The following is a 14,978-nucleotide window of genomic DNA, read 5'->3' on the forward strand; positions in this document are numbered from 1 at the left end:
TAAGGGCTGCTGCGACATGATCACTTAACACAAGTGTTTAATTCTAGTTCTTACTGTGAAAAAATAGCATGTTAACTTTGTTTTTTTTTTTCCTCGAAGCATTTTCTGAAATACAGGCACACACACCCATACACGCACACACACAGTAAGCTATACTGCTCTAACTCTTATACCAATTAAACATTTAAGATTTTATGATGGCAAAGCAAGCACAGACATAAAAATAGCTGTGGCCATTAAATGGTCATAGTATAGGCCAGAGGTCATGGAACCGCTGACCTCGGTCCGGTTCTGGACCCCCAAGCTGTCTGGACCGGATCTCAAGCTGTCGCGATTAATACACGTTGCAACAACAAAAATCATTTTTGTCTGCGGGTTTGCAGAGCTGGAGGTGGGCAACAAACAAAAACCTTAGCGGTGACGCGCGTGAGCCAGCCAATGGGAGTGAAGCATTTGAAAGTTATTTTTAGAACAGCATGTCTCAGGGGCAGTTTACATGGCGACTTTGCGATGCAATGACTGAGTAGCGCACTTGCCTCGCGTGAATATGGTGTTGGCCAAGACAGAAGGCGAAAACGAAAAATTCTGAATCCTGCCTCCAAAGTGGAAGAATCCGATTGCCGGGAATTGAGGGGGGCTTCCTCGGCATGCATATTAAAGGCTCCCACGGCACGAGACTGTGACGTTAACGTCAGCACTCGTACACGTCACATTGGGCGCGTGCAGCGGTACTACTAAACATTAAAAACAGCAAATATGGCGGAATGTCGGCTTTAATTTACTGTTTTAATAATATTTTTAAATTGAATATGTTGAATGTTTCAATTTATGTGTCTTTTTGAACAAAAGAAAAATGCCATTGCTTCGCGTGGGCGGGCATATTTTTTTCCGGGCTGAGGGAGCTTGGCGGGGTCAAAGTGCATCATTCTCTGTCGCCCTGTAAATCTGCACTGCCCCCTAGGGCTTGGCATGAATACTACATCCTTTTCATGTGGAATTGCGACATTGTCCAAATGGAGACGCAAATGCAAATTGGAAATTTTTCGTATTATCGGAGAGTCACCATGTAAACGGCCCCTCACACTCGCTTTCCAGACTCTGCGGAGTGACAGCCAAATACTGAGCCGAATGAAGTTGGAGGAAGAGCCGAAAAAGGTACGGCAAATGGCGTGCTCAAAACTACGCAAGATTGATGCAGAAAACAGAGTGTTTAAGGAGGAGTGGACCAACACATTTTTGTTCATTTTACCTGGCGGCAGCACAAGACCGCTATGGCTCACCTGTTCAGAGATGGTAGCGCTTGTATAGAGCAGCTATTTGAAAAGGCACTATGAGACGAAGCACGCAGCTTTTTCGCAAAGTTTCTCTATGAACTCTGCCATCCGTTTTCAAAAAATAGCGGAATTAAGGGCTCAATATGATCGCACCTTAATGCTCATGGTTCATTCATTCACTGCACAGCAACGCGCAAATGAATGCTCCCTCTGAATAGCGTGGATATTGGGTCAAAACAAAAAGTCTTTCAGTGACGCACCGATTGTCAAAGATTGTATGAGTGCAGTTGCTGACACTTTGCTTCATGGAAAGCAAAAAGAAGAGGTCTGTCAAAAAATAAAGCAAGTCCCCCTGTCAGCATCCACAATTAAAAAAAAAAAGTCTTGAACATGCTCTTATGTTGCTATTTAATGATTCATTTAAAGCACTTTTTAGTTTTATGCACATTTTATATATTATTTACAATTTTGAATGTTGTAATTATCAGCAAGGCCACATAAAGATACATTTGTATTTTTTGGAAAAAAAAAAAACATTAAAAATATTTCCGGACCCGAGATTGTTGTAATTTTTCAATTTCGGACCCAGAGGATTTTTAATTCATGACCCCTGGTATAGGCAATACTCATGGATTGTACTTTATGCTGAATGCTGAGCTGATCAATTGTAAATGCTATCAGGGAAGTCACACACACATAGATACAAAATACCGTGACATACTGATTGCTAGGTGCAGTCCGTGCCAAAGCACTGCTCCCGCATCAACTCATTGAGTTCAGCAGCTTCGACAACGTTGTCGGTGTTGATGGCACCATCATGTCCCACGTAGCGAGCATTTGTTTCCGGGCCTGAGCAATCAATTCACCCGTGTGTTTGTCCGAGAAATAGGCTGTATCCAGCAGCCGGAGTGCGCATCTCCCACTAGCTTGCTGTCTTTGAAATGGACCGTCAAACTATCGAAAGGCTCCATAATTCGTTGTCCTTCTCGAATCAAAAATAAAACCGACTTTGAGTTCTTTCTTGGCCACAACACCACACTATGAGCGTCGACTAATGCTATACTCGAAATACTTGTGGTCTGGCTGTCCACAGCTGTTTCACTATTATCCGACTTCATCACGTTCACTTGTAGCGTTAACACATCGGTTAATAGCAAGATGCTTCTGTTTGTTTTTCCTGATAGCTGTACTTTCTTAAAGGGGAATGAGCATAGCCGAACAACACATAGTCAAAGCGGGCTGAAAAGACTTTAATTTTATCGTTTCATTAAAAAAACGAATTTGCCAACCGACAGGGTCAAAATTACGTCGGTCATGGTGAACCATCTCGGTAACGGTAAATTTTCGGTAAAACACCCGGCTCTAAGTATGTGTGTGCAAACCATCAGATTTTGGGGTGTGAAGTTTAGATTTGTGTTAATGCTGACAAGTTTACATCCCACCACTGGCAGACAAAAATACGACGCCAGCTCTATTGCATTACATGAGAACCACTGCTCCTGAAATGTGTGTAATGTTCTGTATGTAGGGACCTACGTGGTGTGAGGGGCACCGCAACAAGATATTTTATCTTATTGTCATTCATTCATTCATTCATTCATTCATGTATTTATATAATTATTTAGCAGCCTACATAGTGTGGCATCTTCCATGAGGTAAAAATGGAGGACATATCGTATTGGCCCGAATATAAGACGGTGTTTTTTGCATTGAAATAAGACTGAAAAAGTGGGGGTCATCTTATATTCGCGGTCTAGATGTTATACCCATTCACGACGCTAGATGGTGCCAGATATCATTGAAGCGATGTTCTGTCATGACAGATCTCAGCTACTCTCAAGTTTAACCACTTTGCATTATTTTATTGCAATGTTTTTCCTTATTCAGATTTGTTTCAAGACTACAGTTACAGTTAGACTTCACTTTGCAATTTTGTTGTTTCATCACAATAGATTTGTTTATTTTACATTTAAAAAACCAGAAGCCATTCATTTACGAATGTGATTGCACTTTAGTTTACATATTTAAATACACATCACTAAAAAGGCTGAGTGTCCGTCTTAAAACCGTACAGGTCGTCACCCAAAGCCTACATTATCCAATGCCATGCTATTGCTAAGACAATAAACTACACAAGTAAAATAATAATACGCTTTCACTTTGACTTTAGTTTATGGAATTATTTATATATAGGCGGGAAAGGAAAAAAGTACATAAAGAGATCCGCCACTCTTTAACAGGTACACTTTCATGTTTCATTTACATGGTTCCGTCTTGGTTCTGTTTCCATTCTAACGATGTCACCAATTCCGCGTGAAAACACTGTAGTATTTATGCTAGGCCTTAGGGGGCAGTGCAGTTTTACAAGGTGACAGCCAATGATGCACTTCCTTTATAACAACCTTCTCTGCCCGGAAGACAACATATCAGCACACATGAAACAATGACGTCCAAGTGTTTTTTTTTTTCTTTTGCTGCAAAAGTCACAAAAACGCGAACATAAATTACTGTATATTTAAATTCAAAATATTATAAAACCAAGCAAAAAAGGTGTTTTGTACCAGAGCAGTCCCCACAATCGAATCGTTCCGCTTTAGAGCCTCTAATCAAAAGTTTGCGTCTTCACCTTCAGTTTTCGCCGTCACCGTGTAAAGGTGAGGCCGTTCCGTAACACAATCGTTGCATCTTGGTGTCGCAACGTGACCTCATGAGTGTTTCCCCTAGGATTTTTTTTTAAGCTGCGGTGGTGAGCTGCATCAGAGTCGGACTGCCTCACAATGTCGTGCCATGGCAAACTTGTGTCATATCATGACTTTTTTTTTCTTCACATTTTGTTTCCCAAAAAGAACCATAACAAGGATCTATTTGGAATATTTCATGAGCCAAGCTAATGTCGTAGCTTTCAGCTACGTTTCATGTACGTAAAATGCGTAGCTGATTACAGTTACATTACCCTACGCAATAATACGACTGTTTTTTCTCGTAGCAATAGTATGACTTACATTTCGTAGTCCTTCTTTTTTCCTTTTATTTGGCCCTAATATGTACTACATTAACACAACAATAATAGTACTTCTGTTAATGGACCGATGGTGTAGGTTTGCATAGGGACGTTAGGGACATAACACTAGGAACTTTTCAGGATGCTCAAATTGTTCCCACCAAATTTTAAGCAACCTTTTTGCATTATATAATGAGTTCAGTTATAGAGGTCATTTAGATTGTGTTCACATATTTTTTAAGGATAGAATTGATCCTACCATTATTAAGTGAATTACTTTCCCTATGTTCAGACTTACACTAACACCCCCCCCCCCCCCCCCCCTCAATTGCACGTTTGATAGGCAGTTGACTAAATTCCCTTGTTTTTGATCTACTAGAAATAAGTGAAATTATCTGCCAGTGCTTTAGGTAAATTTTACTCAGATTTCTTGAAATAATATTATTTTCAGATAGCTATTTTTTTTAACAAACTTATTTTAAGCAACAAAAAAGCTTTTTTTTTCATCAGGAATGTTTTTTATTCAGCAAGTGATATTGTTCAAACCATTATTTGAAAGCATTTTTTCTCCCTTGATTTTGGTGAAAAATGACCAACCTTTAGATGTATGGGCTTAATAAGAACAAATGGGAATATTTACCTAAAGTAAATTGAATAATCTGACCCATTAATCTGTTAACTCGTCTTTAACACTCAAAACAAGATGGAGAAAATTATTCGAATAGATTTCAGAAAAATTATCGTATTAAAACATTCTAAATTTGCTTTGTGAAAGTTGGTACGTCAATACAGATTTTATTTTTGCATTGATCATTTAGCCTATCAATTAATTAGGTTCAAATCGGTGGTGAGAAATGTAGCCCTGACCCCCCGTTCACCCAATCAGTTGGGTCTTATTACGGTAATGTCCGTCCTCAGCAAAAAGTGTAATTGGAGGTTATGCTGTAATATCATCCCTACCAATATTGAGACTAAACCTACGCCCTTGCAATGGATCCATTTCAATGAGTAGGGGGAAATTCTAATTGCCGTGTTAAGAGATTTACTAGTTTCGGTGAGAAGGTGAATATTTTGTTGTTGCTGTTCGTGAACTACATTTCCGCACAATCGCACATTGAGGTACCAATTAGCTCAGCAAGGAGAAGTATGAGAGTCATTTTTCGAGTTTCCCCAAGCTCGCCCCAAGTACTCCTGCCCCTCTGCTATTGAACGTGTTGTTGATATTAGCGCGGCGGCGCTCTCACCGCCTCTCGGTGCAATTTCATTCAAACTTGCCGTTCCGTCCAAGACGGCCGTCCACTGCTTACTTTCGCTGAAAAGTCCGATCCAAAATACTGTAATGCCCCGGATGGGGGGAGGAAGATGAAGAGTTTGTATTGGCTTAACCACTTTATTGTGGTAACAATAAAAAAAAGAAAAACAATAAAGAACTAACAGCGGGCTTCCGTGACATGCGACCGCTATCTCGCTTCCCTCTACGTCACAGCTTCTCCTCCAATCGTCTTTTAAGGGGGCCTGGCAGAGCTACGGACATTACAATACACAATGAATAGGTTGCCGCTGAACCCTTTCACACTAGGCTGCCACTAGTTTGAAATGGCCTTAAATGATTTTATTTTTTTTTGTTTGTTTTTTTTTAAACATCTCTTTTGCACGGCATGGCGGCTTTTATTTTGGTGTGGCGGTGCGCCACAATAATTAATATGTAGGGGAAACCCTGCATGGGGTTAGGGTTTTCGGTGTGCGTGCCCCTGCAGCTGCAGAGCAGTTCGTTAAAAGCAGATATGATGTACCTGAGATGTTACTTTTTCAGAAAATTAGATATCAGCAAAAAGGTGAAGCGTGAAATTTAGAGGATGAACCGATAGTTTGACTTTTTTTTTTTTTTTTTAATTCACACTATGAATGTACAACTTAATCCTCAGATTTTGACTTTAAACTTTTAAAGTCAGAATTTGACTTAATTTTGGAATCTTGGCGACTTTTGTTTTTCTTTAGTGGCCCCTAGTCCTCTTCCATAGTTGTACGACTGCTTTACTTTTTTTCTAAGGCAATTGTTTAAAAAAATAAATAAATAAAATCTATTTTCAAACAGTACTACAATAGTGCAGTAGGAAAACGTAACTGCACAACCAACACTGAGTTTGTTGCAGCAATGCATTCCGGAAAATCATGAAGGTGAATATTTCCTTATACAGTATAGTGGAAGAAAGGGTTAGATTTGAATTTACTGACTGAACCATAAATCTGCTCTTTTTAAGGCAACAAAAATACACTGTGAAAAATCCTATTGATTATGTGGAAGTTTTCACAAAATGGCATCCCACCGTGGTCCATTTTTGCTTTTTAATGGAAAACAGCTGATGGGAGGTAAATTTATGGGTGAGTTTTATTCACAGCAATCAAGATAAGACTTAATTCAGTTTGCAGCTTGGGGAAGGTACGAGGACATAAAAATGTTGATATTGGTTGAGACATTTATTACGGCCCTGAACCCCTAAGATGAGATCAAATGTCAGAGTTCATCATTTTATCCCTTTAATCTGTCGTTGCTGCCATTGCAATATGATTCTTCCATATAGCACAAACAAACAACGATATTTTCATCTTTATCAGACTGATAAGAACAAATTATTCAGTGATATTTTCAACATTATAATAAAGATAAAGATGTACAGCTGCCTTCTTTGTGCAGTCACACAATAGAATTGCAGTAAAACGCTCCAAGCTGCCGCCGGAAATTATATCTCAATTAATTAATAAGCCCTAACTAATATAAATTTTAATCTGATTTTGATTTTCAATCACATTGTCTCTTCAACTTCATTAAAATGGACAGATCTTAAGTAATGTTCCTGATACAAACAAACTGAAAACCACCTTTGTATTAGACTTATTGTACAAAAATACATTTGCGGATGAAGCTTTTGATTTCTGAAGCAGATCTCTGTACAATACAGTTAAACAATAGACTCCACTATTGTCACTGTATTGGGAGAGTTGATGGCTGAACCGTTGCCCCGGATCAAACTAATAAAGTGTCCTGTCGATTACAAAATGCCACACCAGAGACCATTAAGAAATCGGCATTTAATAAACTGGCTCAAGTGTTTTAAACATCCTGTCAAGAGCCTGCAACGTTGCAGGCGGCAGATTGTCTCCAGCTTCCATCTGCTGGCTGCCATAGCAACTGTGGAGGGTAATATAGGAATGACAGCTCACCATCACACTTGGATGGCTAAACAGTTGCTGTTTTCTCTCTAAATATATTAGGACTTTTAAAAATATTCAAACAGAGGAACTGCTTCGATTCTTACTGCATTTTTCATGTTGAATTCAAACAAATAACCGTATTTATACTGTGTTGTGTATATGTATTTACATACCGTATTTTTCGGACTGTAAGTTGCAGTTTTTTTCATAGTTTGGCTGGGGGTGTGACTTATACTCTGGAGCGACTTACAGTGCCTTGCAAAAGTATTCGGCCCCCTTGAACCTTGCAACCTTTCGCCACATTTCAGGCTTCAAACATAAAGATATATAATTTTTTTGTCAAGAATCAACAACAAGTGGGACACAATCTTGAAGTGGAACAAAATTTATTGGATAGTTTAAACTTTTTTAACAAATAAAAAACTGAAAAGTGGGGCGTGCAATATTATTCGGCCCCCTTGCGTTAATACTTTGTAGCTCCACCTTTTGCTCCAATTACAGCTGCAAGTCGCTTGGGGTATGTTTCTATCAGTTTTGCACATCGAGAGACTGACATTCTTGCCCATTCTTCCTTGCAAAACAGCTCGAGCTCAGTGAGGTTGGATGGAGAGTGTTTGTGAACAGCAGTCTTCAGCTCTTTCCACAGATTCTCGATTGGATTCAGGTCTGGACTTTGACTTGGCCATTCTAACACCTGGATACGTTTATTTTTGAACCATTCCATTGTAGATTTGGCTTTATGTTTTGGATCATTGTCCTGTTGGAAGATAAATCTCCGTCCCAGTCTCAGGTCTTGTGCAGACACCAACAGGTTTTCTTCCAGAATGTTCCTGTATTTGGCTGCATCCATCTTCCCGTCAATTTTAACCATCTTCCCTGTCCCTGCCGAAGAAAAGAAAAGCAGGCCCAAACCATGATGTTGCCACCACCATGTTTGACAGTGGGGATGGTGTGTTCAGGGTGATGAGCTGTGTTGCTTTTACGCCAAACATAACGTTTTGCATTGTGGCCAAAAAGTTCAATTTTGGTTTCATCTGACCAGAGCACCTTCTTCCACATGTTTGGTGTGTCTCCCAGGTGGCTTGTGGCAAACTTTAAACAAGACTTTTTATGGATATCTTTGAGAAATGGCTTTCTTCTTGCCACTCTTCCATAAAGGCCAGATTTGTGCAGTGTACGACTGATTGTTGTCCTATGGACAGACTCTCCCACCTCGGCTGTAGATCACTGCAGTTCATCCAGAGTGATCATGGGCCTCTTGGCTGCATCTCTGATCAGTTTTCTCCTTGTTTGAGAAGAAAGTTTGGAAGGACGGCCGGGTCTTGGTAGATTTGCAGTGGTCTGATGCTCCTTCCATTTCAATATGATGGCTTGCACAGTGCTCCTTGAGATGTTTAAAGCTTGGGAAATCTTTTTGTATCCAAATCCGGCTTTAAACTTCTCCACAACAGTATCTCGGACCTGCCTGGTGTGTTCCTTGGTTTTCATAATGCTCTCTGCACTTTAAACAGAACCCTGAGACTATCACAGAGCAGGTGCATTTATATGGAGACTTGATTACACACAGGTGGATTCTATTCATCATCATCGGTCATGTAGGACAACATTGGATCATTCAGAGATCCTCACTGAACTTCTGGAGTGAGTTTGCTGCACTGAAAGTAAAGGGGCCGAATAATATTGCACGCCCCACTTTTCAGTTTTTTATTTGTTAAAAAAGCTTAAATTATCCAATAAATGTTGTTCCACTTCACGATTGTGTCCCACTTGTTGTTGATTCTTGACAAAAAAATTAAATTTCATATCTTTATGTTTTAAGCCTGAAATGTGGCGAAAGGTTGCAAGATTCAAGGGGGCCGAATACTTTTGCAAGGCACTGTATGTGTGAAATTATTTACACATTATTATATCATTTCACATGTTATTTTGGTGTTTTGGAGTGACACTGATGGTTTGGTAAACTTGTTAACATGTTCTTTATGCTATAGGAATCTGAATAACTCTTAATAGCTATGTTATGTTAACATACCGTCCATTTCATTGTTTATGCATCATGTAACATTATCATAATGTACATCTATTCAGAATGTTGCTCTCTATTGTATTTTTATTTTAAATTGCCTTTCAAGATGACATTTATCTTATGTGTTGGATTTTGTCAAATAAATTTACCCCCCAAATGAGACATGGTGCGACTTATATGTTTTTTTCTTCTTCGTTGCGCATTTTTGGGCTGGTGCAACTTATACTCAGGTGCGACTTATAGTCCGAAAAATACAGTATATGGCAGAAAACACTCAGATGACTTGAAGTTCTGCTCTGAGACCCCCAATTTGGCCAAATTTCAAAATTATCCTGTATGCATGTGTGATACATAATTGGAAAGCTTAAAATTTCAAATCTCTGGGGGAATAAAAATTTTGAACAGGAGGGCATTTAAAAAAAACAACAACAACAACAATTTAAACCCTAACTCGAGGTGAGAGCATGAGAGAGCATAATTAAAGACACCATGATTTTAACGTGATATTATCGCGTACATACGTTGTTTCGATCCAAAAGCTCCATGTAGCATGCCTCACCGAGTGTCAAGACACAGCTGTGAATGGCCACAGCCGGACTTTTTGGGGATTTTAACAGTGAAACACGGTAATATAACAAGGGTTGCAATGCAGAAATCGCAGACATCAAGGAGTGGTCGAGATTTTCTTTTTCAAATATTTACCCTTTTAAACGTTTTTTTTTTTGTTATGTTTTTTCAATTTGTCTTAGTTTGGATTGATTAAATTATCGGGGAAAATGCGACAGTAACAAAAAAAAAAAAAAAAACAAGTAAGTGATAGTTATGAGGTAGATATCTAAGACCTATTTAAAGACACATTTTTTTTCATTGTGACATCATTTGTTTAAAAGTTTAAAATATGTAAGTGAATAATTTTGTAATTTTTTTTTTTTTTTTAAACCAAATATTAGACAACAATTAATGATTCTAAGATAAAAATGGTAGACATTTCGAATAATAAATATAAGTACTTCTTCTTGTGTTTGGGTTGAAACAACAGCAGTTGTGCGGTGTCTGTAAACGGTGTCTCCAGGGTAAAACGGACAAATTAAAAATATTTCAAGGGCTTAATGCGCCATAAAACTGCTATGGCGGCATAAAGACACATTGTTCTATCAAACACAACAGTTCTTTTGGCTTAAAATACAACAGTTGTTTTTTTTTTTGTGATACTATATATTATGTGATATTATATATATCAGGGTTCACCAAATCCAGACCTCGGGGCCACCTATCCTGTCGTGTTTTCCATGTTTTCCTCCTCCAACACACCTGAATTAAATAATCACTATCATTATCAAGCTTCTGGAAAGCTTGCTGATGGCATAATCATTTGATTCAGGTGTGTTAGGGGAAAGAGACATGGAAAACATAACACGATAGGTGGCACCGAGGTCCGGATTTGGTGAACTCTGGTATATTATACTGTATAGCATATACGTGTATTTGGGGTTGAACAATCTTAGATTTTTTTGTAGTCGACTAAAATTTGGTTATAGTAGACGAGACAGCATCATGTTGTATTCTTGTATTTATTTTTTACCCTTCTTTTCAGTCATCAACATGCTTTCTAAAAGATGCACAACCTCTGCATTCCTCCTCTTTTAAGCTTACTCTCTCAGTTGCATCGGGCCTGCTCCTCAACTACCTATACAATCAGGTTCAGATACTTCAGGGTCAGGGACAATCTAATTTCAAAACTCCCAAGGAAAATACTATAACACAAATTAAGACTTCGTTGGGTCCCTAATGCCTGCATTACTATGCTTTTGAGAATAATCACAGGAGGAGAAAATCCTTTTTATATTCGCTAATGATGGAAAGCTCATGCGCAAATATATGCAGAACAGCAAACATCTTGACATTCCAACAAAGTGCAAAAGAAAACCTGAGTGCTCATAAAAGGATTTTCAAAGTGAACAAAAATGACAATCAAGCTTAGTCATAATCATACTCCTACTTAGGGCCCGTTTACATGGTGACCCTGACACCAGACGCAACGATTGTGTTGTGCAATGGCCTCGCCTTTACATGGTAACGGCAAATAAGGAAGGTGGCGATGGAAACTTTTGATTCCGGCCTCCAAAGCGTAACGATTAGATTGCGGGGCTTGCTCATGTAGATGTATAACTCCTTTTATTCATAAAGACCTATATCTTTTCATTTTATATCGTCACATAAAATCATTTATTGTCCCATAGAACTGTGTTTTGTCTACTTTGTGAATATCGGAGACGAGTAGTGTTTTGATTACAAGGATTCTGTTGTGTCCAAGGTTACTGATTAGTCCACATCTTTTTCACTAGTGTTTTTCCACTATTTTTCCATAAAGAGGCACACTTTAGCCCGCTGCCTGGAATAATGACAGATGTAAACTGTATGATCTCGAAGGTCAGGGCAGATCTACTTGGGGGCACCTGCGTGGGGCTCCCGGGCATGTTTGTCCTGGCCGGCCAGCTTTTAATTACTATTTCATTAATTATTAAACTTACAATCGGTGATTATTGCTTTCTTTTTGTTCCTGAATTGTGTGTCGTCATCTCCTGTTCCTTAAGAGAATTAAAGAATCCGTAAACCGAGAAATTTGACTTTTTTCATTTTCACACCGCAGTCGTATGAATGGAATGCTGTCGCTCTGATGACGGCAGCACTTGCACATGTCACTTTGGGCACGTGCAGTCACTGCTACTAAATATTCAAAACAACAAACATGGTGGAACGTTGGCTTTAATTGACTCTCCTATTTAGGGACTGTTTACAATGGTGACGCTGCGACACAAAGTCACAACGATTGTGTTGTGGAATGGCGTCGCCTATACATGGTGACAGTGAAAACGGAAGGCGCAGACACAAACTTATGATTCCTGCCTCCGAAGCGAAACGGTTCCATTGTGAGGCTTGCTCCTGCTCTTGTTTCCGTAACGTCAGTACTGCTACTAAACAAACGGAAAACAAGTGCACAATTGCCTGTCGCCTTGTAAAACTGCACTACCAAATAAGCCTGGCATGAATACTACATTTTTTTCACGCAGATTTGCGACATCGTTCGAATGGAGATGGAATCAAGACAGAACGCTGTAGATGCAAACATGAAATGTATCGTATTCTCGGAGTGTCACCATGTAAATGGCCCCTTAGACACAGATGTGGACAGTTTTTGTTTTTTTGGTCTTCGTTTGCAAGCAAAAATACAAGGTTAGCGATGTTGGCTGGCCACTTGCTGCGAGATTGTACTCCTGGCCCCCTTCCTCAATGTTCTTGTTATTGGACTCAGATCTATTTGTATATGCAGGTCACTGTCAAAGTGCGAGCTAAAAAGGTGTTTTAAATCCCGTTTGAGCTTGGTTATTTTCCCCCCTTTCTAGGGATTCTTCTTCACTTAGAAAAAAAAAAAAAAAGAAACAAATGACATGGACAATAGTGCCAGCGGAATTACCGAAGATTACATGCTTTAATCTCAAGGAGGGCATTCCGGTGGCTCTGGGCGGCCTGTCTTTTATTCGTCAGGCTCAATTGAAGAAGTCGAAAGTGGGAGTCAAGAAGACAGTCCACAACAGAGATGGATTCTACCAGTTTTAAAAGTTTTTTTAACTGCTCTCGAACCCCTTGAAAGTGTGTGCAGCAGCCAAGTCAGATTCTTAATAACGAAGACATTGTAATCACAGGATAGTTGATTGTTGACGACTTTTTTTATTTGCATAATTTGCAAGTGACTACACAACCAGTCTCATTTTTTTGTACGCTGCAGCTCATCTACTTCAAGGGCCTGTTCCCCTCCTAACCTGCTGCCTTTGCTGTATCCATGTTGTATGTGCAAATTTCAAAAGCAAGTGTGTTTTATTAATCAACCTTCCACATTAACCATCAGGGTGTGTGGAAAAAATCAAAGCGTTGACTAATCGACAAATTGGTTCAAATGCAAATGTGTGTATACTGTACATACCTATGCATGTCGAGACATCAATCTGGTACCTAATGATATTAATAAATTAATTCAATGAATGTTTTCAGATTCTGCTCAATAACAATATTGAAAGCAACAACAAACAACAACTTGCTGCATGGCATTTGCTGAATGGGATCAGAAAAAAAATATTTTGAAGGACATTCTAGGACAGGGGTCTCCAAACCAGTCCTCAAGGGCCGCTGTGGGTCATGGTTTTTGTCCCTATCGATCGAGCACAGACAGTTTAACCAATGAGGTTTCTGCTAAAACAAGCAGCACCTGGCTGCAATCAACTGATCACACTTGTAAAACACCAGATTGGTGCAAAGGTGTCGTCTTGTTTTGTTTGTTTTTAACAAAATCCTGCACCCACTGCGGCCCTATGTGGAACAGTTTGGAGACCACTGTTCTAGTATGTATCGTTTCAGTGGCAAGTCAAGTTTGCCACAGCAAAGATGTTAGTCCTTGGAAACATGGTGCCCGATTAAAAAAAAAAATACAAGTAATGCATGGACATTGAAGCAATACCTAGTTTGGCTTTAATTTTGACGTTGGCCCTGAGAAGCAATCACTTTGACAGCTGTATATGAACGTGGTTGTGCTGCTCCTGGCCACTTGCTAGCAAAACCTGTCTGGACTGTCAAGGGAGTGTGCACGATGTTTTAAAAATGAAAAAGCAGTGTAAATCATAGGCTAAATGATCCCTGGCCCCGCAATTGCCGGTGCAGTTTGACAACGGTGCATTTGGTGATTACCACTGGATTTTATGTTGACTGGGGAGCTTGCTATAAATACATTCAAATCTGTCTTTACAAACTGATACAGTATTCGGTAAAATCGTATTTTTTGTAACAACCATATTATATTGTGCACCTACATCTTACTGAATGGTTAAGTGTCTCATAGATTTGGCGACAGGCAAAAGTTTTTTTGTTCAGTCATACTGTGTTGCTTAACCATTCAATTTTCCTTTGTGTGTTTTACAGTGCCAACAGTATGCCTAAACAAGTGGAGGTCAGGATGCACGAGAGTCATCTAGAGCCAATAGAAGCACGGCCTCAGTCCAAATGTGCCAGGCTCTGCTCCAAGATGTTCAAGAACCTTCTGCTCACACTCACCGTTCTTGGTCGGTACTAAGGATAGCTTTCTCTCCCTTTAAAAAACGTACGATGCCGAACATATCTCTGTTCAATTAGTTCCGTTGGAGCAGCCATGTGCAGTGTTTAGAAATAACAGACAGGGAGATGTCCTGACCTTTCTCCCTTCCTCGCCACCTGTTGCAATTATAAGCTGTCGGCAGAATCCACCCAGTCATCCAAACAGTCTCTGTTGGTGCATGAAAACTATTGCGATTACAACAGGCTCACTGCATAGAACAGGGATTTAGCTTGACACTAAGACAGGGCACTGATGCAAGAATATACAGTAAAGCCTGCAGCAACACAAGGCATTTGAATTAAATTGAATTGTTTGACATCTACG

General features: G+C 39.5%; 1 protein-coding gene across 4 annotated transcripts in view; it reads left to right on the forward strand.

Moving 5' to 3' along the window:
* Positions 1–14,978, forward strand: part of slc1a2b (solute carrier family 1 member 2b) — a 63,977-nt gene that overhangs the window by 22,697 nt on the left and 26,302 nt on the right. For all 4 annotated transcript variants that reach the window (XM_057836399.1, XM_057836400.1, XM_057836398.1 and 1 more), the window contains exon 2: positions 14,483–14,622. In XM_057836399.1, coding sequence (XP_057692382.1) covers positions 14,493–14,622 — 130 coding nt within the window. In that variant the 5' untranslated portion in view covers positions 14,483–14,492. The remainder of the gene's footprint in view (positions 1–14,482; positions 14,623–14,978) is intronic.

The sequence above is a fragment of the Corythoichthys intestinalis genome, chromosome 5, assembly GCF_030265065.1.
Source record: "Corythoichthys intestinalis isolate RoL2023-P3 chromosome 5, ASM3026506v1, whole genome shotgun sequence".
Classification (NCBI taxonomy): Eukaryota; Metazoa; Chordata; class Actinopteri; order Syngnathiformes; family Syngnathidae; genus Corythoichthys; species Corythoichthys intestinalis.